The sequence below is a fragment of the Xenopus laevis genome, chromosome 9_10S (assembly GCF_017654675.1).
Source record: "Xenopus laevis strain J_2021 chromosome 9_10S, Xenopus_laevis_v10.1, whole genome shotgun sequence".
Taxonomy (NCBI): domain Eukaryota; kingdom Metazoa; phylum Chordata; class Amphibia; order Anura; family Pipidae; genus Xenopus; species Xenopus laevis.
In genome coordinates, this window is record NC_054388.1 from 75,307,042 (window position 1) to 75,331,887 (window position 24,846).

General features: G+C 36.9%; 1 protein-coding gene across 2 annotated transcripts in view; it reads left to right on the top strand.

Moving 5' to 3' along the window:
- The window catches only part of LOC108703039 (receptor tyrosine-protein kinase erbB-4), a 440,770-nt gene that overhangs the window by 204,005 nt on the left and 211,919 nt on the right, over positions 1–24,846 (top strand). For both annotated transcript variants that reach the window (XM_018238955.2, XM_041578052.1), the window contains exon 2: positions 7,535–7,686. In XM_018238955.2, the coding sequence (XP_018094444.1) occupies positions 7,535–7,686 (152 nt within the window). The remainder of the gene's footprint in view (positions 1–7,534; positions 7,687–24,846) is intronic.

The window sequence follows — 24,846 nt, forward strand, 5'->3', positions numbered from 1 at the left end:
GGCTTAGCATAACACACCAGTCAGTTAATTATTTCTTATATAATGTCCTTTCATTCACCTGTTTGGGTAGAGATAGCTAGAGATATCAGTTTGTATCACATAGTAAGCAGAATATTGCAAATTCTTGCAGTGTAGCAAAATGAGAATAGCCAATTCTGGGGTTTGCAACACCAAGTTATATTTTAATTAGATTTTGTCATTGCACAGCAACTGAATGTTTAATCACTTATGACCTTAAGTATAACGTATTGCTGCCTAGTCTAGAACAGTTTAGGTAAGAATTTCCATTACACTTTGGCATGTAAAGTACAAAGCAGTAGTGATGGGCGAATTTATTCGTCAGGCGCGAATTTGCGGCGAATTTGTGCGATTCGCCGCCAGCGAATAAATTCGCGAAACGCCCGCGAAGATTCGCGGCAAAAATTCGCCGGCGTCAAAAACGGGCGCCGGCGCCAAAATCGAGACGCTGGCGCGATTTCGCAAATTTTTCGCTGTTTTGCGAATTTCGCGCGAAATTCGCAAAATTTTTGGCGAAGCTAAACGGCGCAAATTCGCCCATCACTACAAAGCAGTCATGTTCCCTTAATCAAATGTATATTATAACTGCCCAGGGAATTTAAATATTACATGTTTCTCTTGAACAACATACCAGTGAGATCCAGTTCAGCTAATCAGTTGTGGTTATTTCTTTCTGAATAAAAGCATACAGAACTAGCATCTCCTTGCTGCAAGGTGCATGTTCCATGCAGGTTTCTGGTTTGCCTCGTTCCACTTAAGCCATATAGGAAACCTCTTCTTGTTTTTCAATCTGACATTTGTCAATAGGGTCTTTAATGCTTCTTTTGATTATCATCTTTCATAATGTCTGTACTTTTCCAACATGGCCTTTATATGCTGTAATGTACTCTTCTGGTATCCAGCTTTGATGCCCAGCGTACCTGAACTCTCTGCTTCTGAAAAGATTACTGTTCTTTCCACCCCCTCTTGCTAAGAATACAGTTATAAAAGTCACAAATAGGAAATAGAAGTGTCTGGGAGACATGCATGCAGGAATGCTGTCTGAACTGAATTGGCAAGGTGGGTTACATTTTTGGTAATGTAACAGCTTTGCAATTTCCCTGTTACATACAACACTTCAGCTTTTTACTTTTTCACCAGCTATCGGTCAGTAATATATAAAATGATAAGACTATGGTGGGATTTCTTTTTTTGAAATTGACAATGGTTATTTCTTTTCCTGTGTGTCATCAAATAGACATCCTTGTCATGATATAATAGAGCATAAAAGACATAGTGGGAATGAGTGATTGTATAATAAATCCAAAGCAATTACCTTAGCTAGGGTCAGATAAAAAAGAAATCAATCTCCCATTGGGCCAATTTCTTTAACACTGTAAAGGTAAATTACAGACTTAAAATGCCATAGTCCTAAAGCACAATAAGGTGGGCAACCATGTACTTAAGGTAATTAAAATACATTGTTTTTGAAGATTTGAATGCCTTTAAAGACATAGGTAACTTAAATTATAAACTGTAATCATATATAAATATTCTAAGATATATCAAATCATTTTACACCTTAAAAGACCTATATAATATAAAAGTAGTATAATCAGTTAGTATAATCAGAAAATTATAAGCAAAATTCCAATGTAGATTGATTCCACATATTAAATAATTTTAAACTGTATTGGTAAATGTTTTGTAAGTGTAATTTGTACCAAAGACACAACATTGTCAGCTCTCCTCCAGAAAAGACTTCAATTCACAAAAAGCCTTGCATGTTCCATGATTAACAGGCCTGTAAAAAAAAGTGCAATTGAAATGTCCAACTGGCTTCTTGACTAAAGGAGAGCTGACTAATGCAACATTATTTCAATAGTATAAATAGTCAGAACCAGCAGTGACGAGAAGAATATTATTATATTATATAATAGAAAACAATTGTAATGAATGTATATTGGAAAGTGGCTTAGAATTAAAGGGCAGATTTATCAAAGGTTGAGGTGAATTTTCAAATTCAAAAAATTCTAATTTAGGGCTATTTTTTGTGTACTTCGACTAGGGAATAGTCCAAATTCGATTCAAATTAGAAAAAAAAATTCAAAAATTCGAATATCAAAATTGATCATGTACTGTCTCTTTAAAAATTCGACTTCGACCATTCGCCATCTATAACCTGCCGAATTGTTGTTTTAGCCTATGAGGGAACTCCTAGAACCTATTTGGAGTCAATTGGTGGACTTTGAAAAATAAAAGTTTTTTTTGGGAAAAACTTTGATTCAAATTTGATCGAATGTGTCATTACTTAGATTCGTACGATTCGAATTCGGACAAATATAAACTTATTCAATCGAAAATGGACATATCAGGCCAAAAAAAAGTATACTCATTTTGGTTGGTCTTTTTGAATTCGAATTTCAAAGTTTTTTTTAAATATGCTCCTAAATGTGCTTGAATTGTGCAAATTTTCATCTTTGGGTTTATAATGTCTTTAATAAAATCTGAGCTATGCTCCCTTTTCAGCAGCCTTTGTTTGTAGTAGTAGAAGTCATTTGCTTGACATGAATGCTTTGTTTATTCAGCTCCAGGTTTGTAATGAGCAGTAATATCAAAAAAAGATAAGGATTAATCTGTTTGAAGTATTAGTCCCACAAGGTATTCCTGTCATCAGGAATGCATGGAATTGTATGTATGTTTCAGAATGTGTGTACACATGCACACAGTTAAACACTGAACCGTCCTCCTTAATAAGGTATAACCTTGGATTAAAAGACTCAGGGGCTTTTTTTATTGTAGAGGCAAAGCCTCTGTATATCTGCACCTTTGCAAGTGTTCTTATCCGCCACTTTTTTTTTTTTTTTTTTTGCTAAACGCTATTTAGGCCTATTATATCACTTTGAAGATCCTAAAAAAATAAACTAGCAAATATTACCGAAGTTAAAAACAATGGGCTGGCTAAGAGACAAAATAAATATTTCCAATTGCAGTTAAATTACATGCTTGTCTGGTCAACCATGTCTGAAGCCAATATAGTCTGACCACTACATTTTCTGAGTGTTTCTTTGATGGAAAAATCTAGTATTCAAATGTTGACATATTGTTACTTAGGCACATTCCTAGTTGTTCATATGAAGCAGTTTTATTGTAAACCTAAAAAACGAAACCTTTATTCAAATACCAAGAAATTATATTCACAACTATTAGTTGAGGTCTGACGGGTGTCAGAAAAAACAAAAATTATTTTAGAAAAGAAAAAGAAACCCCACCAATTGTTATGATTCTAAAATTGGCCAGAAATACTGCAACGTGATTTATTACACTTGTTTACTGACAACAATTCATAGAGAATTGTAATAAAATTAATAAAGTGCTAGTGCTGCTATAAATTCATCCATAATTAGAAAAATTCATGGATTTAAGTAAAGTGCTGTGCAATAAATTAGAATATTAGGCCCCAAAGAAAAAAATCAATTAAAAATATATATAGAAAAATGACCAACTTTAGGTAGTGGGTTAGCAATTGAAGTCACAATCCATAAATTTAGATTACAGAAAATAGAAAAAATAGATGGTGGAGTTGTCCCATAAACTAACTGCCTGATTTTTACTAAAGCCTGGGACACCACAAAGATAAGGCAGGACAGGGTAACCGGGGCTGTGGCCTTGGTATTTAACTTGCCCTAAGTGTTATTAAGAGGCTAGGTATCCCTAAAAAGCCACAAACCGTCGGTCCCTTAGAAAGGAAGGAAGATTGTAAGAGGTTGTATAGAATAAAGAAGGATTAGACCCCGAGCTCTCTTGCCCCCACTTCCGTTGAAAAACCCAGCCCAAATATTTCCTATAGATCGATTTAGCAAAAATTCAATTTGACCACAAGAGGATCGCTAAAAAAAGGCGTTTTTAGCGATCCTCTTGTGGTCAAATTGAATTTTTGCTAAATCGATCTATAGGAAATATTTGGGCTGGGTTTTTCAACGGAAGTGGGGGCAAGAGAGCTCGGGGTCTAATCCTTCTTTATTCTATACAACCTCTTACAATCTTCCTTCCTTTCTAAGGGACCGACGGTTTGTGGCTTTTTAGGGATACCTAGCCTCTTAATAACACTTAAGGCAAGTTAAATACCAAGGCCACAGCCCCGGTTACCCTGTCCTGCCTTATCTTTGTGGTGTCCCAGGCTTTAGTAAAAATCAGGCAGTTAGTTTATGGGACAACTCCACCATCTATTTTTTCTATTTTCTGTAATCTAAATTTATGGATTGTGACTTCAATTGCTAACCCACTACCTAAAGTTGGTCATTTTTCTATATATATTTTTAATTGATTTTTTTCTTTGGGGCCTAATATTCTAATTTATTGCACAGCACTTTACTTAAATCCATGAATTTTTCTAATTATGGATGAATTTATAGCAGCACTAGCACTTTATTAATTTTATTACAATTCTCTATGAATTGTTGTCAGTAAACAAGTGTAATAAATCACGTTGCAGTATTTCTGGCCAATTTTAGAATCATAACAATTGGTGGGGTTTCTTTTTCTTTTCTAAAATAATGAAGCAGTTTTAGTCATATTCATGTTTGCCAATCAGAATATACCACTTTACTATCCATCTGAGTATCAAATCTGGTACTTTACTGGAAAGGTATAAATATATGTCCAAAAGATGTACAGTATTAGGCATCCACACAATTGTGTGTTGTAGATTTTCTCTGGTAGAATGTTCCTGGTCTCAGTTTTGTCTATAGGTTAAAGGAGAAGGAAAGCTAGGGAGGCATTTTATTGCCAATAGATTAGCTGCAATAGTGCAAGCTAGAATGCTATATTTATTCTGTAGAATGTTTTACAATACCTGAGTAAAAAGCTCTAGAAGCTGTTTGTTTAGGATAGCAGCGGCAGTATTAGCTTGGTGTGACATCACTTCCTGCCGGAGTCTCTCCCTGCTCACTTATAGGTCTTGTAGTTGTAAAATTAAATAGAACAAACAATGTATATCACTTTACAGTAGTAACTTTTTGAGGTTTCACAATAATATCATGATGTTTCCTATTTGCCTGCAGGTAGCTGCTCCATTGAACAGTTAAGGGTAGTGATGGCCGAATTTGGGGCGTTTCGTCGAAAAATTCGTTAATTCTCCGCGAAGCGGCAGCGAAACGGCGCCAGCGTCTCGTTTTTGACACCGGCTTCTGTTTTTTCTGGCAAATAAATATGCCCATCACTAGTTAAGGGTGTAAAAGCATCTGCATGTATTTATAGGAATATTTTATCCTTTAGAAGAAGAATGTGTTTTAGGTATAGTCTTAATTGAATGTGCTTCCAACAACTGCCTTATGTTAGAGTTGTGGGCCACAGTAAGTCATATTATGATTTTGAATGCCCATACATGGAATAATATTAATTTAATATAAATTAAGAGGATGATGGCTGTAAGCACTGTAGGCCTGTTCAAGGGGTGGGGGTGGTTGCTTATTCTGTATGCATGCCATGTTGATGCCCATGGCAGGTCACATGCTGGTGCTCCTTCCCCCTTATAAACAAAAGTTAGGGTATATGGGAAGACCTCAAGGAAGAACAGCTGATGGCACAGATGGTGGATCACTTCACTGGCAATGTATGAGGTGTGCAAATCTATTCCCTTAATTACTTGTCCATTCTAATAAGCGTGTTAAACAACCTGAAAGAAGGAGCAAAAGAATGGAACAGAGAAAGGAATAGCATGACATGAGTGGCATAGCAGGTTTAACAATCCAAGTAAATTTGCACAAAATATGTATCTGAACTACCCATATTGAGACCATTGGTGATGAATCAAAATTTGACATACCAACCTCCTTAGCAAACCTGAACCTTGAATGTCCTCAGTGACCACTGTTTTCCCCTGTTTGTGGCATTATAGACTGTGACCCCTTCATACAGCAATTTTTTATCTTCAATCAAAAATTATGTAATTATTTATGCCCATAGTCCCCCTTTAGGTCCCTTAGGCCTATGCTATGGCTTTCAAAGTTACACTGTAATTTGGAGCAAATTCCAAATGAAAGTTAACCATTCTCATAAAGGATTCAGCCAATGGCAAAATAAAGAAATTAACAACTGTGGAACCTAGACAAAAAAAGTTATATAATAATTTTTATGTTTCTAAAGTGTCCCCCACTAGATAACTAGTTCAGGTATTATGTGAGTGCTCCAAGAAGTAGTCTTGAGAGCTTATCAAGAGTCATTTATAGATAATCTTTTTCTTTTTTTGCAAACCCTGTCATAACCATAAGTTGTCCTTTTTTACCAATATATGTTGAAATTGCTCATTACTTAGGGCATCATAGGGCCCCTCTACCTCCTGGGCCCCCCTGCAGCCGCAGGGTCTGCTTCTTCTGTAGTTACACCCCTGAGTCCTGTGTTGTGCCAAACTCTTTTCAATCTATCATCTATCTACTGTATCTATCTATCTATCTATCTATCTATCTATCTATCTATCTATCTATCATCTATCTATCTATCTATCTATCTATCTATCTATCTATCTATCTATCTATCTATCTAATCTATCTATTTTTATGTCTATCTATCTATCTATCTATCTATCTATCTATCTATCTATCTATCTTCTATCTATCTATCTATCTATCTATCTATCTATCTATTTATCTATCTCTCTGTCTGCCTATCTATCTATTTAACTATCTATCTATTTTTTTTATTAGATTTATATTTTATACAATATGTCTGTACCCATTTATTTTAGGAGTAGTAATAAGCTGTGTTTTAATGGTACAAAAGGAGTATAAAAAATAATTTATAATATTATATATTTTTGTGTTATTTAATAATATAAATTATGTATATATTATTATATAAAATTACTAATAATACTAATAATAAAACTAAAAATATTTCTATTATTTTGCAATAATAGCAAGTTAATCAGTTTGACCTTTTAATGATTTCCAGATATAAAACTTGTGGCTTTAGTATGCGTTGAAGTGACTGAGATTCCTCTTGGGAAAGGATTAGGAATAACATTAACCCAGTGCTGTACTACGTTTGCTAGTGTTAGTCTGGGTCAATGGAACATTTTCTTCACTCACAATAAGAGAGGGGATTAACAAAAGCAGATCTATCTCTGTAGTTTGAGATAAATCTGTTATAATGCTGATAGAAAGAAACATTTAATGCAGATATGAAATGTGATAGATGGCAGAAAAGAAACCAAATTAGTATATTACATTGTTGAGTATTGGTGCTATATAATAAACATTTGCCTTTTTTGATTAATCAATGTATCAGCAGTTTGTTTTGCTGGTCTAGGGCAGTTAGAATAATAAAATGAATCTCTGATTGACCTTTAGGGGTTACTGGGCTAAGACAAACAGATACACTGTTAAACTGTCTAATTCAGATGAAAAATATATTACATTAATTATTAATAGAATTTTTACTTTATTGGTTGTACAGAGCACCCCTGAAAGTAAGGCAGATAGTAGAGTTGATTGGTTTCAATATCTGTTCTAATGCCCCCCTTTATTCTTTATTGCAGTGTGTGCCGGCACAGAAAACAAGCTGAGTTCTTTGTCAGATTTGGAGCAGCAGTACAAAGCTTTACGCAAGTATTATGAAAACTGTGAAGTGGTGATGGGAAACTTGGAGATCACCAGCATCGAGCATGGACGCAATCTCAGCTTTCTCCGGGTAACAAATTCCTTTTCATTCTACATTCTCAATTCATTCTGTATGTTTTCTGTGGGTCTGTGGTAGCCTTATACGCAGACTAAACTAGTCCTAAATGAATGATCATTAGACCTACCCTTTGTGAAAATTACATTAGTTTTATTTGTCCAGTTAGAATGCCCAAAATTACATTTTCTTATTCACTCTGCCTTTGTTGATTTGTATAGTAAATTGTCCAGAAATTGTCCACAATTAGAGAGTCGGTGACAAAATACATCTTCTAATCCCTAATTCCTTTCTGATTTTGAAGGGCTGTTAGGATCTGTAGACAAACAACGTATGTAATATTGCAGGTTTTGCTGTTTGCGTAGCTGATTTTAGGAGAGGAAAACAGAGATGCTGTAGGTTCCCTGCTTGTCATTGGCTGACATGAACATTTGCTGCTGAACCCTGGCTCTGGGGAACAAAGGCTACTGAGGGAGATATTGTCAACTCCAATAACATGTGAGCTACACTTCACTGAGACTGCTAAATCCATACCACCTAAGTTGTCTCCATTTGGCTAAAGGAAACCAGTGTGAGAGAAATACCAGAAATACAAAGCGAGGGGCTGATACACAATAGGGCAGTCATTCATGTGTTAATAATCCGGCAGTCTCCATGTCTTCCGTAAGCAGTAAATGTAGCAAAACAGCCTTTTCATTGCGATCTCTGTCTAATTAAGGATGAAATGAAACTACGAAACTCATTACACATATCATTTAAGCCAAAGTCTAAATCGCATCTTCGTTCCCAGAGGTAAAAGGTAGGAACGTCACTGTGGCTCTCGAAGAGTGTTTAAACCTAATAAATCCATTTCTCATTGTAATGTGTCAGCCACAAGAGAGAATCTTTTTTTTTGCGTAATGCTTTTAAGCAAATCAGTTGCAAGCACAGCGTTCGTCATTGCATTCGTTATGTATTTCATATTCCACTGTATGGTATAGATATCTTCTCTATGGCAAATCGTTACGTCGATCCTGGGTAAGGCTCTAATTTATAAACATATGAGGCACTTAAATAAACAAGCACATGTTTCTTCCGATATGTATGATAACCTTATGGAACGTGTTCATATTCCTGGCGCTGCCCCAAGATGTCTGCATTCTTGAAGCAGCTGCTCATGGCTGGTGCTTTCCTTGATTCTGTGCTGCTGACATCAGTTCAATTACTTTTTGATTATATCTTTGTCTGGGTTCAGTTACCTTGACATCCAGTAAGCCTTTCTCCCGCTTGAAACCAATAGTACTTAACCACCTAAATGTGTGTATAAGGAATAAGATGTTGGCCTCTACTTTACATTATAATTAGTGATGGGCGAATTTATTCGCCAGGTGCAAATTCGCGGCAAATTTCCGCTTTTAGCTGCTGCCGAATAAACTCGAGAATTTGCCACGAAAATTAGACGATTAATGGACTCCCATTGATTTTAATGGGCGCCGATGTTTACTTTGATGCCGGTGCCCATTTTGACACCAGCGAATTGTCGCCGGCGTCAAAATCAGCATTTTGCAAATTTTTCGTGGCGAACCAAAACGGGACAAATTAATTATAATGTGATGAATAGACAATATAGATCTGAAGAGCATTTTATATTGCATTGATCATTATTAATAGCATTGTAGTAATGTTTTATTGCGTAAGTGTCCAAATCAGTTGTTTTATCATTAAATATCTTCCTGTGTGTACTACTGCACAATAAATATACAATTCTTGCTTACTGTATATTCCAACGTGTTTTCCTCATAACTGGAGACTATGCTTGGGAGTCAATATCATGTAGAACATGCTCCCTTGTTGCTTTGCCAAAATTGCTTCTCTGCTTTCAGCATGATCAATAAATGAATTATTTAGCTGCCAACAAACAGTAAATACAGCATTGGCAAAACGTTTTTGCATTCCTTTCAAATAAAGGGAACCCATATAACCCGCATATAGCAGCTAGACATTGCATGGTTCCCAGGTAACATCTATCACTTGCAACCAAAAAGTTAGTGATATAAAGAGATGTGCAAATAGCTACTTTAAATTATCCCGACTTATCAGAGCCATCTCTGATGGATGTGCTTTAAATGTTTTAGCATTGTCAGTGGGAATGATTTTTTTTTGGCTTGATATACAGCAGTTATTATAAATAGGCTAAAGAAGACGAAAGCTAAATCTGTTTAATACTGGAGTACAAAAACCCATGCCTGGGGTGGAGTGGAAGGGCAAAAGACAAGGTGCAAAGCACAGTATTTTTTTTTAACTTTGCACCAGTCTTTTGTTCTTAGTACATTATGTTGCTGTTACATCGTAAGTTAGGTTGAAAAAAGACACATGTCCATCAAGGGCAAACTTTTAACTCTTAACCTGCCTAACTGCCAGTTGATCCAGAGGAATGCAAACAAATCCCATCTGAATCCTCTCCAATTGCCTCAGAGGGGAAAAAATCCTTCCCGACTCCAAAATAACAATCAGACTAGTCCCTGGATCAACTTGTACTATGAGCTATCTTCCATAACCCTGTATTCCCTCACTTGCTAAAAAGCCATCCAACCCCTTCTTAAAGCCATCTAATGTTAGTAATTGAACCTTAAAGCCCCTTAGTATGATTTAACTGTTATGGGCTGCTGGGCTCCAGAAAGCCTCCATATATGAATTGTCCTGTTTTGCTTCACTGAAAAATTTTCGAAACTGCAAAAAATTTGCAAAAAAATATTTTTATGCTGGACAAATTTTTATGCGTGTGACAATTTTTTCTTACATCCAAATGAATTAAAGTCAAAGCCCATTATTTCTTATTGTGACTTTTTTGTCTCAGTAACAATTTTGTCTTGGCGACTTTTTTATCCAAATGCATTAAAGTCAATTGACATCAAAAAATTTTTTACGTGTTGCAATTTTTACGCATACCACAATTGTTCAGTGGCAACATTTTGCAGCAGTTTCGTGAAAAATAAACACAGGTGGCGACGTATAGAATTCTGCCACGAATCCATGCCTGACAAATAAATTTGCTGAGCACTAATGAATTGTAATTAAAGGCAATATACAGTATCTGCAAAGTATCATTTGCTTCATTTTACTTAAAACAGGTCAATACAGAAGCTAGACAGGGAATTGTTGTGTTCTCACTTTATAGGCTAAGCAGGGATATAAGGGGAGTTTGCTTTTCCTGCTCTAGACCATTACTGGGTTCTTTGGCTCTGCCAATTTGTATAATAATACCAGTCTATGACCCCTGCAGCGCATATATACTAAATTACTGGTTTGCAAGAAAGGCCTGACATGTTGCCAGTGTACTAATAATGGGATTTAAAGTTCTCCAGTGGAAAACTTCCGTCTTATATCAGACAGGAGGAATTTGGATTGACATAAAATGGGATTGATAATGATAAAGATAATGAAAGAAGAACTAGTGCTGTGAAATTGGTATCCAGAAACCCATTATGCAGAAAGCTCTGAAATGTGGAAAGTCCATTTCCTATACATAATGACATGTTTTGTTGATTTTCTTTTTCTTTGTAATAATAAAACAGCACCTTGTACTTGATGGGAACTAAGCTGCTTAAATTCATATTTATCCCAACTATTCCAGGTAATAGATCCCACACCTGTATATTTAAACTTAGATAAAATGAATCATTTTAAAACTATATCTAAATGAAAACTGAGAGTCATTAAACTTAGTTCCAGATAGCATAATAAAGGTCCAAGTGTGGTTAGGAAACAATGTTTCTGCAGGTTATATCAGAGTGTCATTATTCATTTATTATTTAAATTCCTGCATGTTTTATAATAATATTTAATACATTTGTTATATTTGCTGTGATATACAGTAAGCACTTTGTAAATAAGATTTGAAATTGAACAGTGAATTCTTGCTTTATCGCTAGTATAAATTATATCATTCCAATAAGGGTACTATTAAATGCAGATTGTTTAGTTATGGGAGTTAACTCTCATTAAATAATTTCCTTTTCAATTATTTTTTCCTCAATATTACACACAGCTCTGATTTGACACCTCCTCCCTAAAAAAACTAGAAACACATACTTGAAAAAACAGCTAAACTGCTGACACTGATTGCAGATATGAAAATGCAAAATATACAAATATGGGGATTTTTTTTCTTATTCCGTTTGCTTCCTCTGTGAGATGGAGAGGCCTCGGGGGGAGAATTGTGAATATGCAGCATGCAGCAGTTTCTTAAAAAAATGTAACAGTATTCAATAGCAAAACTGAGATTAGGAATTGACATTGACATTTGGGAATCATGGTAAAAACTGGTACAAATCCAAAATTCAGAAATCAAAATACAGAGAATTGTGAGTAATTCCTTTTTTTTCCAATGGGAAATGCTTGGCTTATGGCACACTGGTCAAACTATTGAAGGACATTAGTGAGGTGAGAATAAATTCGGCAGACGCAAATTCGAGGTGAATTTCCGTGTTTCACCGCCGGCGAATATATTTGCAAAATTGCAGAGAAAATCCATCGGCAAAAATCTGCCGCATCCAAAAAAAATTTGGGCGGGCGACAGAATAGTCTTGTGCATAAAAATTGATGCATGTCAAAATTATTCGTTATTTGTTGCGGTCGTCGAAATTGACATGCGTCAAAATAATTTTGACACCCATTGACTTCAATGCGTTTTTCGTTGTTTCGCAAATTTTGCTGGAAATTTGTGAATTTTTCAGCGAAATGGGACAAATTTGCCCATCATCCATGTGTTAACACTTTTGCAAATGTGCATAGCAGTAAAGTAAACTTTATGGTTTATAGTATGTTAACACCCCCCCCCCTTTAATTATTTGGAATTGTCTATTTAAGGCACACTCATCATTGCTGAAACGAGTGCATTCCAGTTTATGGATTAACCGATTAAATATATTTAATATCACACTGACAATAAACACAGAATCCTGCCTAACATTTTCAAAGCCTGTCTCACCTTTTCAGAAGAATTTATTATTAAGCCTTGAGTGTGTACACAAGGTTTTATCTTGGAAGTGTTTTCACTTTGTTGGCAAATGTAGTCAAGCCTGGAATACTAAAATACTTTAATAATATGACAAATCTGAGAATATACAGCAGATTGTTTAGTTATGGCAGTTAATTCTCATTAAATAATAATTTCCTTTCCAATTATTCTTTCCTCAATATTACACAGAAGTGTACCATTTCTTTTTTTTTTTTAAATTGAATAAAATACTGTTGTTTTGTTTGACTGAATTTGCTTAATTTTCCTAATGACATGCACGCACATGCACTCACCTTCTTGATGCCATACAGTTCTTATCAGGCTGCAGTACAGAATAGTTTTGTGACTTGTGACTAAGGGTTTAAGGGTAATTGTTAGCAAAGGCAATTGCATTTATTGTGAAATGCAAAGTTACACTCAATTCCAATTGCTGAAAATGTGAAGGGAGGGGAAGTGCTTCATTGTTGGTTAAAACAAAAGATAAAAAGATATTTATTTATGGCAAAATTTAAAGTGAGTGGTGACATTTTTTGCAAATCCATGCTTGAATTTTGCAATGCATTTTTTGAGATTTTTTACTCAGAAAAAGAAGTGAGAAAAACACCCATTAACGCCAATGCATTTGGAGCAAAAAACAGCAAAACAACAGCCAATTGACAATGAATTTGACAGAAAAAAATATCACTTGACTCCAATGAATTTGGCAAAATTTTGTCATTTGCTAATTTTTTTGCAAAATTTTCAGCAAATACAATTTGTGTCCATAATTGCACTTTGCACACTGTACTTGTAGTCAGAAAATGAGCCCTTGTATTAGGGTTGCCACCTGTTTTTCACCTTGACAACCCAGTTTTTGGAGTGGCCGTCTAAGTGAAAACTGTCTGTCTGGATTTCCAAATTACAAAAACCAGACAAAACATTAAAGTTAATGGTGTGGTGACTGGCCAATCACTGATCTCCATGTCATAACCCTGCCCCCTGATAAAACAGACCCTCCCCAGATCTTCTCTGACCCCATCCTGACATCACACACCTGGCCTCTGATGTCATCTGTCCCGCCCCTGATGTCATCCATCCTGCCCCCTGTCTGGATTTCATCTACGGAAAAGGTGGTATAACCCTACATTGCATATCTCCCAGATAGCATAACGTTAAAGGGGAGGCCTTGCTTTGTGTTCATTTTTCAATACTGTATGTGCAGTTGGCAATGCAGAACATAGCTGGGCAATTCTCACTTTCTTTGCCACTAATAAACTATACTTTTGTAATGACTTCCATGTACATACAGTACATCACTGAATATTAATATGCAGGCTTCAAACTTGTTCTGACAAATCTTCCAGAACATTTAAAGTTTCTTTTAAAGCTCTTGAATTTAAATAAAAAAAAAAATATATAAGTGTAGCATTCTAGAACAGTAAATTCCCCATACTTACTAAACTTCAATCTCAGACTTTTATAGTGTGCTGATGGCATTGGAGTAGCTTCGCAAGTTGAAGAAAAACAAGACCTTAGCTGGCAGTGCAAAACTCTATTTCTAACACTGATCACAAAAAGTCTGAAAACAAGGGGTAGGCTACCAGGGGGAATATTAAAGACTCATTTGGAAAGACACGATTTAGCTAAGTTTAACCCAAAGAACCCATCGCTTCCATCTCTTGACTTGATCTCACACAGCTCTCTTGCTATGGCTGCGGAATGAAAATGGATACTTGTTTCAAAATGATCATACACTTGCTTCTTGCAAACATTCTTTGCCGTGTTTCCGCAGCCCAATGGTCTGATTTCACTTCTTAAATTGTAATTATTGTAGTAGGCAGGTCAAAAAGGCAGCACAGACAAAGATAAATGGCAAGTTTCAGCAAAGAACGGGGACTGGCAGCAGGATGGTGTGAATAATACAGTAGGAATACATGGAGATGTATAAAGGGAATGAGTGAAACTATTGCATTGCTTAGTGGCTTTTGATTTAGTCAGTTTATCTAGGGTGTCTCCTATGCAAACAGTATTGCTGAGCAAAGACTCTGACCCTATGGACTGTGCCGATCCCGTTGGTGTGGAAGGGGTTGATTCCATCAGGAGGCAGATGATGATGCCATCCTTTTGTGCACACAGGTGGTTCTCTGCTCTGATGGATGAGCGGAATTTAAAGTGATTAGAGCCTTACAAGCAAAGCGAACTTGGAACAAAGGTACCAGTCAGAGCCCGTCAGAAGGACTAGTGATTAATTGCCCTATTGTGTTCAGCATTCCAAGGCTGCCCTTGTAACTTGGAGATTAGGGTGTGTGGCTGGAGCTGTATGGAGCTGAAGATGGAGCTTATATGCCTCTGTTCCACTGACGGAATCCAGCCAACGTTTTCTTGCTGTCTGTTCTTAGAGTTTCCCCTCAATTGCTAAAAGTCCCATGTAGTTAAAAGTTTAAAGGAACAATATACTGGAAATTGGGTAAACCATTTAGTGAATGAGAGTTGCACTTTGAAAAATGGCAATGGTTTTGTCATGCATATGTGCCTGTAATATGTTCTTGCAGAATTATTGTTGTTTCTCAATGGATATTACATATAATAGTACTGTACTACATGAGTGCTCAAACAAAATCATTATAATGGCAGGGATTCTTGCTTTGTGTACTGTATGTATGTATGTACCCTATAGATGGCCTTTGCTTAGGCCAGTTGTAAGCAATCGGCAAGTCTCTTGCAGGAAGACTAAAAAATCAGACATAATTGCTTCAAGGAACATCTCCACCCAACAGCTGCAATTATGATGGGATTAATGGAAGAAATGGTGCATTCTAGGTAAACATAGCAACTTGTAACTTGCAGTCAAAAAGAATCCCTGTAGGCTCTTTTAAAAATAGAGTCCATTTAATATTTTCTGTTTTGTACCATGTCTCATGTACAGCAGACAGGTAACAGCAACAGATCCACTTAAAACATTAGTGTCGGAAAGGGTCATAGGGGGCATCGCTAGTGCAATGAATGCTTTTTTAAAAATGTCCATCTTAATAAAACAGAATTTTTTTTTTTGCCGCCCCTGGTAACTGGCCACTCACTGCCAACTGAACTATGCCTCGTGGCAGGAGTGGCCCTGAACAGATCCCCCGAACTACTTCATGTATTTATCTTGCATTCTGTATTTCTGTTGCTCTTACACAGAATTCTTAGTAGGTACAGGGGCAAAAGCAGCAAGGGTTTTAGCTGCTCTAGATTTAAAGGAGAAGGAAAGCTACGGAGGCATTTTATTACCATACCTGAGTAAAAAGCTCTAGAAACTCTTTGTTTGTTTAGGATAGGAGCTGCAGTAGTAACATGGTGTGACATCACTTCCTGCCCGAGTCTCTCCCTGTTCTGGGCTCAGATTACAGTAGAGAAGGGAGAGGGGGAGGAAGAGGAGCAAACTGAGCATGCTCTTGCCCAGGGCAGTGAGGTTTAAACTGAAGGCAGGAAGTCTGATACAGAAGAACATGTGTACACAATAGAAGGAAAGAAAGGCAGTGTTTCTTTTGACAGGGGACTCAGAGCAGCATTACTTTGGGGGTTTACTGGTATATTTAGATGGACCTTTCTGATAGGGCTTACTTAGTTTTAACCGTTCCTTCTCCTTTAAGATACAGTGGTTGTTTGGGTGTCTATGTACTCAAGGAAAACTGCCTTCCATAAGTAAAAGCATTCAGATCATGGCCAAACAACCACTAGCTGGGAAACAGTCAGGGATTCATTTGAGATGCTTGCCTATGAGATACAGTAGTGAACTCATCAACATTGCAGTTATGGCTGACTCAAGTACCAGAAAATGTTATTTACAGGGATGAGATCCATTATACAAAATCCCTCTGGGAAGGCTTTCTCCCAAAGACTAGTTTTAAACAAATATGTTAACTTTTTTTAAATGTTTTGCTTTTTCTCTCTAACTAATTAAACATCATCTTGTACTTGATCCCAACTAAGATATAATTAATCTTCATTGGAGTCAGAACAATTTTATTGGATTTAATGATTTAATCTTTAAATTATCTTTTAGTAGTATGGAGATCCAAATTATGAAAAGTCCCCTTATCTGGAAAACTGCAGGTCCTGTGCATTCTCATTATGCAAGTAGCCTGATGATAAGGCACTGAGGGACTTTCTTCACATATGTTTCTAGTCAAGGTAGCCATCAGTTATACAACAGTATAACGCAAATATTTACTGTTGTTCAACAGGACTTGGAAGGCAAAAATGCGTTGGCCCCTGTGTAAAAATGTTTCTAATGGCAGCCCAAGTTCTAGCATATGGATATAGATTTGAATCTCAGATAAAAGCCAGACTATTGTGACAAGAGAAGCCTAAGTTTAATAATGCTCTGTACCCCTGCTCTTCCCATACAGCCTGGAACATATCTGCTATTGATCAGTTTATATACCTCTGCAGTGTTAAAAACTCAGCTTGTTGCCTGCTTGTTACAATGACTCAGATATATGTGTGTGCTTGCCGGCTAATTTTGCAAAGATCTAAAGTACAAAACACATGAGAGACTATTTAACTCATTCAGTTACTGCTTTTTAGTAGCCCCTGGTGGACATATCAACCCAGAGACCCTTGGTTTTCCTCGCCAGTGAGGCAGGGATTTTGCTTAAAGAACAGTAGGTCATAATTTCTATGTTTAAGTCTCGCGCCTGGCGAATAAATTCGCCCATCACTACTGGCCAACATCAATGAGCCAGAAAGAGGCTAGGCTTCCATATATATAAGCAGAACTGACCTTAAAGCAAGGTGTCTCATGTACAATTCTGTGCTCAAAATGCAGCCTACTACAAGGCAGCATTACTTTTTTAAAATGATATCAATATGTAACATTGCTTTATTTACCACATACACTATATAATTATAACAATATTGTCTAACATAATTGTTTATATGCATAGAAGGATAAACTGTGTTATTTATTTTGTTTTCAAAGCCAGTAATATAACAGGTAATGAACCCACTAGAAGCCTGCAGTGTCATGCTTTAATATGCTTATGACATTTCTATTACTTTTAATGTCCTCGTGCGTTACAGCAGAGGAGGATATTATGCACTAAATTTTCTGGAAAAAGATCTGTATGCTCATGGATTTTTTAAATGACTTTTATAAACATATATCTGTAGGGCATGTTCAGTGCTCCATGCTTTATCAGGGACCTTTAACAAGACCTGCATACAGTATATAATTATAAACACATACAATATAAGTAAGCTTAAGATATTTCTTGGGCCTTAGGCAATAACAGTGCTGGGGACCCTTTGTATTCTTCACTTCCTGTTTTACTTTTTCCATGCTTAATAAGACAATACAATTTCTTAAATTTATTTTAAGATTTGTTTAATCTGGGTTAGATCAATAGGCCCTATTTTGAGTGTTTATACTAAGATTTACAATATTAATTAATATACAGTTTGTAAATTTTGCATAAGACATTTTCTGGCAAAGAGGTCCACTTTTGCTGGAAGCCCAATACTGAAATCCTGCATTGTCCTGAAGCCAGCCCTGAGTTATTTAACACATAAGTGTTTAGCTCTAACTGATTTATTGCAGTTAGAAATAAAGCAACGTTCTGATTGGTTGGTTGTCTAAGAGTTCCCTTCCCAGCTGCTCCCACTAAAGCCAGTTCTGAGAACAGACTGATTTAATAGTTCAGTACCTGAAGACAGCATTTGTTCTTCATTTGTCTGGTTGTATTTTCTTCCATGCCATTAACCATTGCTGCTTACTCTGTCCCATCAAATATTTGACTCTAGTCTGTTCAAGTAACCATAAAAATTAAACTAGTTATTTATATGTATTCTTCTTCTTTCACAGAAAGAAGATGAATGCTCTTTATTCTGGCTGCTGAATAAGAGCATAACATAATTTCACAGCTCCGGCAGAACAGAAAGGATGTGATTAAAGCTACATCCAAATCACAACATATTTACCAAATTTTGTGAAATATTAGTCAAACATCTATCGTGCTGCTAAGAAGCAGATAACGCTGGCTTTGTTTAAACCAGTTCTGATTCATGATGTAATTACATGCTAATCAAACAGCAATTAATTGATATCATTTTCATCTTGAGCAGAAAAGTAAAACAAATGTGAGAAGTATTGAGACAAGTCCTAATAAGGAGATAAACAAGGCTCTTAGTGGCAGAAGACCACTGGTACTTTGGATCACTTCTTTACCTTTCTATTCACACCTTCCCTGTCAAGTTCTGTAGAGATTCAGCTTGCATTGTAGCACATTACATACACAATATTTTTTTAATGTACATAAACACGTCCAATGCTTGCTGTGGTATATTATTGTTCATTTAGATGATTCCATGCCAAAGTGGCACCAGAGACAGTTTCATAAACTTAACCTACCATGCTTTCCATTGTTGTAAGATACACACACAAACCTAAGGAGAACATCGCTGTACAGATTGTCCATGGTTGATGGCAAGTACAATCAGGGGATATAACCAATATCTGTCAGTAAAGCTGTGGTCAACCATGGCAACACAGGCCTGAATGACATTATTTTTTATAGGGCAATAGCTTGCGGTTGATAGGGTGGTTGAACCTAGACAGGGACAGCATCAATCTGACTGGCCCCTCCCAAGAACACATAGTTTCTTCCCCCTTTCCTTAAATAAAAAAACAACCACATGTGATATCTTGGGTTAAAAGGCTGCAGTTTATTTATTAAATCACATAAATAAAGACCACCTAAACCAAAACCATTGAGTGTAGGGCAATGTACAATCACATTTATCAAATATTTAAATATTAACTTACTTAAAGGAGAATTCAACCCCCCCATATGATAAAACTCACTATCCCCTACTCAAAATAGTCCCCCCTCCCTGCTCCCGCCCACACAGGTGATAACTCCAGTAATTGCCCCAAATCCTGTAATATCCCTCATTGCAGAGTAAGCTCAGCGGAGCTCATGGGCGACATCTTCTCTTCAGAAGAGAAGAAGATGGCGTGTGTGAGCTCTGCTGTGATTCGGGTCCATTAGACTGATTCTGCAGCTTATCTGCCAGTGTATGGGGCCCTGCAATGGGCCACCTCGACTGTTATCTGGGCACAAATTTGATTTTCCTTATTGATCAAGGACTGCATCGGCTAGTTGATGCAGTCCTTGTCCTCTCGGCTGTTATTGCCATCATTGTAATCTGATCTTTTGGCCTTAGGTCTGAAAGATTGGATTAGCCTGATATCGCCTGCCTTTGGTGGGCATATTGGGGAAAAGATCCTTGCCAAACGACTGGATCTTATAGTGTATGGCCACCTTTAGATATAGAGTATCCTTGGACTACTATTGATCAGTAATAGTAGCATGATAATTCCTAGCAAGTGAACAAGTTCTGGAGGCTTCTGTCAGAGCCTGAATAGTTTATAGGCACCGGGAGAGCAGTTTGAGCACAGAGAGGACGTCCCCAGGCTTGTTGCTTACATGCACATCCCACCTCATAAAGACTTAACACTCACAGCGGGTTTGCGATTTGTAATGACGGTTTGCTTCTAATGTAACTCAGAGATAATTACCCTAAGAAGATTGCAGCAAATTCAGAAGCATTGATAGGATGCAGGCAGCATTTCCATCACTTAGATAACATGGAAACGGGTACTTTTGATCTCCCGACACGTTTAAAGTAATGAACAGAGGGAAAACTTGTCAGCAAAATAGCGGCCTCTTCAATTTATTTCCAATTTCACTGTTAGTCTGACTCATCGCTGAATTACTGGAAACATTAACTGTTTCTGTAACCAGAGAGATTAAACTGGCACATCAACAAGCCAGTTGTATTGCTACAACAATGTATAATTAAGAATACTTTAATGAAGTAATATGATGCACAAACATAACAGTTATGAAGGGGCTCTTTAAATTGCCAATGCAGATAAAAATGAAAAATTATCTTTTTCTTGAGTCGAATAGAAGGCTTTGATTTGTTCAGCACCAGTCTCTCACAGGCAACTGAGTCAACAGTCCTAAATAAATAAAATAAATAGTAGGAATAATTTTCTACACATATACATAGGGGGTGTGTTTTTGTATGCCTGAACAATGGGAACAGAGCTAGGAATGGAATGTAAAAAACACAGCCCTTCCTCTAGTAACTATATCTTGGTAAGGTCTGCCATTTAATTTGTGGTTTAGCATTAATTTACATGGATCACCACCAACTATTGATAAAATATAGCTCTCAGCAAGAGCTGGAAAACTATGGGCATGGATAGTTCAAATTTTTTTCCATGGGCCCATTACAATGGAATTCTTGGTAATAATGCTGTGTTTTGGATAACAAAAACATGTTAATATACATCAGAAAATTGCATTTTACACAGTGGACTGCACTTTTTAATGAATCCTCTAGTGTTTATTTAGCACAGCCTATTTGACTACTATACCAGTGCCAAAAATACCAAAATCATATTGGAGAATTGAAGGGCAATATACTTGGAATTGAATAAAAATATGATTCATGAATGACACCTGTATTGAGCAAACCTGGCACACACAAAGGCAGAAGGGATGTCTGGTTTTTGACATGAACAAAATGTATTTCTTGATGTTATAAGAATCTTATGGGACTTTGTACATTTAATAAAACCACAGTACAACGGGGAATAGACTAATGGAGTAAAAATATGCCCATATGCATAGATGCCCTTAAACAGCATATTCAACTTCAACTCCAAAGATGCAACAAAAGAATATAAAAAATAAACCCTAAAAGTAGACAGGAGGAGATAGAATAGTGCCCTCGAAATATACAAAGCAGCACACTCAAAAAGGACATCTCTTGCCATCTTTTTCTTATCAACACATGAATCCCACGGGATGATAACTCTTGTGCACTTGTGGGTACGGCAGCCTTCCTTTCTTCTACCCTTTGTAAGCAAAGTGGTAATGACAGCCTGCACAGCTTCATACAAGTGATTTGCTATTGCTTATGGTGCGTTTGTGCTGAAAGAGCTTTGAAGTCAAGTCTGAGGAACATTAAATAAACAAGCAGAAAACACTTAAACACATTTCAGTTGCTTTACAAAGAAAAGCTTCCTGCTTTAAAGGAAGGAAAATTCTTGCTTAAAGGCAATCACAGGGAAGAGGAAGGGTGATAGCAGAACCAATGTATGGCTGCCAGGGAAGAGAATCAACGCTACTGGAATAATTTAATTGCTCATCAGTTAATTATACAGTATTATAATGTTAATGTGTCTTCACTGTGACAATATAATAGGTATAGATTGGTGCATATGAAAAAAAAATGTTTGGTACAGTAATTATAGGCAAGAGCAAAGCCTGTAGAGTAATTATAATGCTTCACTGGGTAATTAACATATTGTTTGGCTCAATATAGGAGAACAAAAAGGATGAAATGAAATATTGAAAGACATGGATCTGCCCCAGTGCTGATGTCAGGCTATTGTAAATCCTGCTGGGGTAGCCAGCCAATCAGTAAAGGCTCAGGCACCTTTCTACCCTGTTGCAACAGTGGTTCAAAGTACAAACAAAAACACAGGAAGGTATCTTATTGGCTGAGACTGTTGCCATGGATTCATTCCTCCGACAGAATATTGACACTGTCATTAATACTTTTCCATTAATTACTGAGATATGATGGAATGGTTTAAAATATCTTTTCAAGTGAGTTGCCTCTTATTGATGCCTGAGTGTAAGATAGTAAAATATACATGCCTGGGAGAGATTTTTATGTGTATTTTGTGAGCTGTGTTTCTAGGAGAAAATGCATTCTGCTGATTTACTAACATACATACTGTTGTAGCTAGTGATGGGCGAATTTCTCCTGTTTTGCTGAAACTGCGAAAAATTAGCGAAACGCGAATTTTGATATTTTTGACGCCGAAGACAATTCTGATGCTGGCGACAATGCCGACAATGGGCACCTAGAATTGTCGCCGCTGTTGGAATTGTTGCCAACATCAAAATTGTCTTCGGCATCAAAAATATTTTGATGCCAGCGAATTTTCGCCGGCAGCGAAACTAAGAAATTCGCTGCGAATTCGCGCCTGCCGAATAAATCCGCCCATCACTAGTTGTATCAGTGCAGTTTTGACAGCAACAAGCAACTAGCAAGTACAAAGTTAAAAAGATGAAATCAAAGACTTGATTAACTGCACCATAAAGTTTTGCCTGTAGCTATGTAGAAATGGAGCCAATTTCAAGAGTTTTCTCTACAATACTTGTATCTAAAATTAATGCTTTAACTACAGGCTGCATCAGCCCCATGCAGATCAATATCCCAAGAGAATGGCATAGAACCCAGAAACTTACACTGTTTGTTCCCTACTACTCTATCACTTCAGTGTAGGATCACAAGCTGTATGACTACTTTCTGATTTGGGTGTGCAAGCCTGAATACTAGCAATGTTCATCTTTACATAGGTTGAAAGCATATTTGTGGCCCTGGATATTTTATTCAGTCAGTTAGGGTGAGATGTGGTCGAGCAGTGAGCACTGATGTACTGCATTAGACATGGAATTTCTCCTGGTCTGTGCCTCTCAAATTTTGTTTTGAAGCTTATATAAAAATACATAGAGTTAGTTGCTAATTGTATACAATTCTATGGTTTCCTCTGTTCAAATCATAGACAAATTTTCCCTAAAAACCAATGGAACATAATTTATGTCTTCCATATTATATGATCCATACATATTTGGTTATGTAACTGCTTATATGTGTTATTCGTATTGGTTAATTCAGCAATGCTGCTGTTGAATTAATTGGATCAATAGGTCTTGTTTCATAATGGCCGCTCTCAGGGGTGCTTCGCCAATGAGGCGAGTTGAGGCTGTCGACTTAGGCGGCAGCGCCCCACTAGGTACCAGGGGCAGCAAAAATGCTGCTCCTGGTACTTTAAGAGCAAATTTCTGGGGGAAGGGGGGCAGCAGCAACTGCCCCTGGCCGCTCTGTGCTGCCATCCCTTGCACATGTAATGGAAACCTTTTTGTGTTTTGCCTCTTCCCCGGTACCTATAGAGTATTTTTGAAAAGTCATGACTACTATGTTTAAATACAGAACATTTACCAGAAAACCTAAAAAAATGGAGCTCATTAAATAAAACATCTTCCAGAAATGGCACATTTAGTCACCTGTAAGAGTTCTACAGTTTCTGCTTTGAGAGAAAAAAAAGAAGCAAAGGATAAATGAGACTGTGGCTTCAATTAATGGCAGTGGCCCATTTTATTTAAACAGTTTTGCTTTGTGGTTGTAAACAGTGGCCGTACTGTATGTTTGTTTATAGCCATCAGGAAATTTGAGGCTGTCTGTACACCTTAGCTTGGGGGTACTACAGCTAATGGTAAACTGTAACCAAGGAATCTTCCTTATCCAAGGGCTCCTCTTGACTTTCATTGTATTAGAGGGAGAATGAATGAAAGTCATTGTCCTGGTGTACAGTATCTTCTCAATGAAATCACAGCAGTAACACATGAGTAATGATTGGAACTGTTTTATCTTTCTAGCTTTGTTTTCAGCCATGGATGTAAACATGAGGTTGTTTCCAAACAGTTGGATACTATTACTCGCAGACAGCCTATTATATTAAATGTTTTCAGTTCTGTGAGTACAAATCCATAGCACTCGGAATCTTCTGACTCACAGCTTCATGCCAGACGGGGCTCAGGAAACAGTTTGTTTACATGTTCTGGAAAACACAAAAATCGAAGTTTATTTACAAATGACAGATGATGTCCTTTAAATATAGACGGTGATATCACAGAGGAAAGCACACACCTGTAATTATCACTTACTAGATCAGAGGCCTCTAAAGTACACCAGGAACTGCTCTGATCTTCCTGCAAAAAGAAGTACTGTTGTGTATCTGTTACGGCAAATCAATTCTACAGAACAGCTGACACTACTTATCCTATTGACACATATGATTATAGACCAGTCACTTCAAGAAAAATCTGAGTTAAGTCTTAGTTTGCAGAGAAGGGCTCTCTATGCTTTACAGGTCTATTGTAATTCTTCAGCTTGACCTTTCTCTACTTACTCCCTGGATAGATTGACCTTTTAGAGCTAAACGGTGCATGTATGTCAGAGATCCAGATGGAGAGTGGTGCTGACATCTCATGTCTAATTGCAGGGACCAGTATCTAGTAACATCAGAGTACTACATTACATTGGTCAATATATTTTAGTGGGTTTCA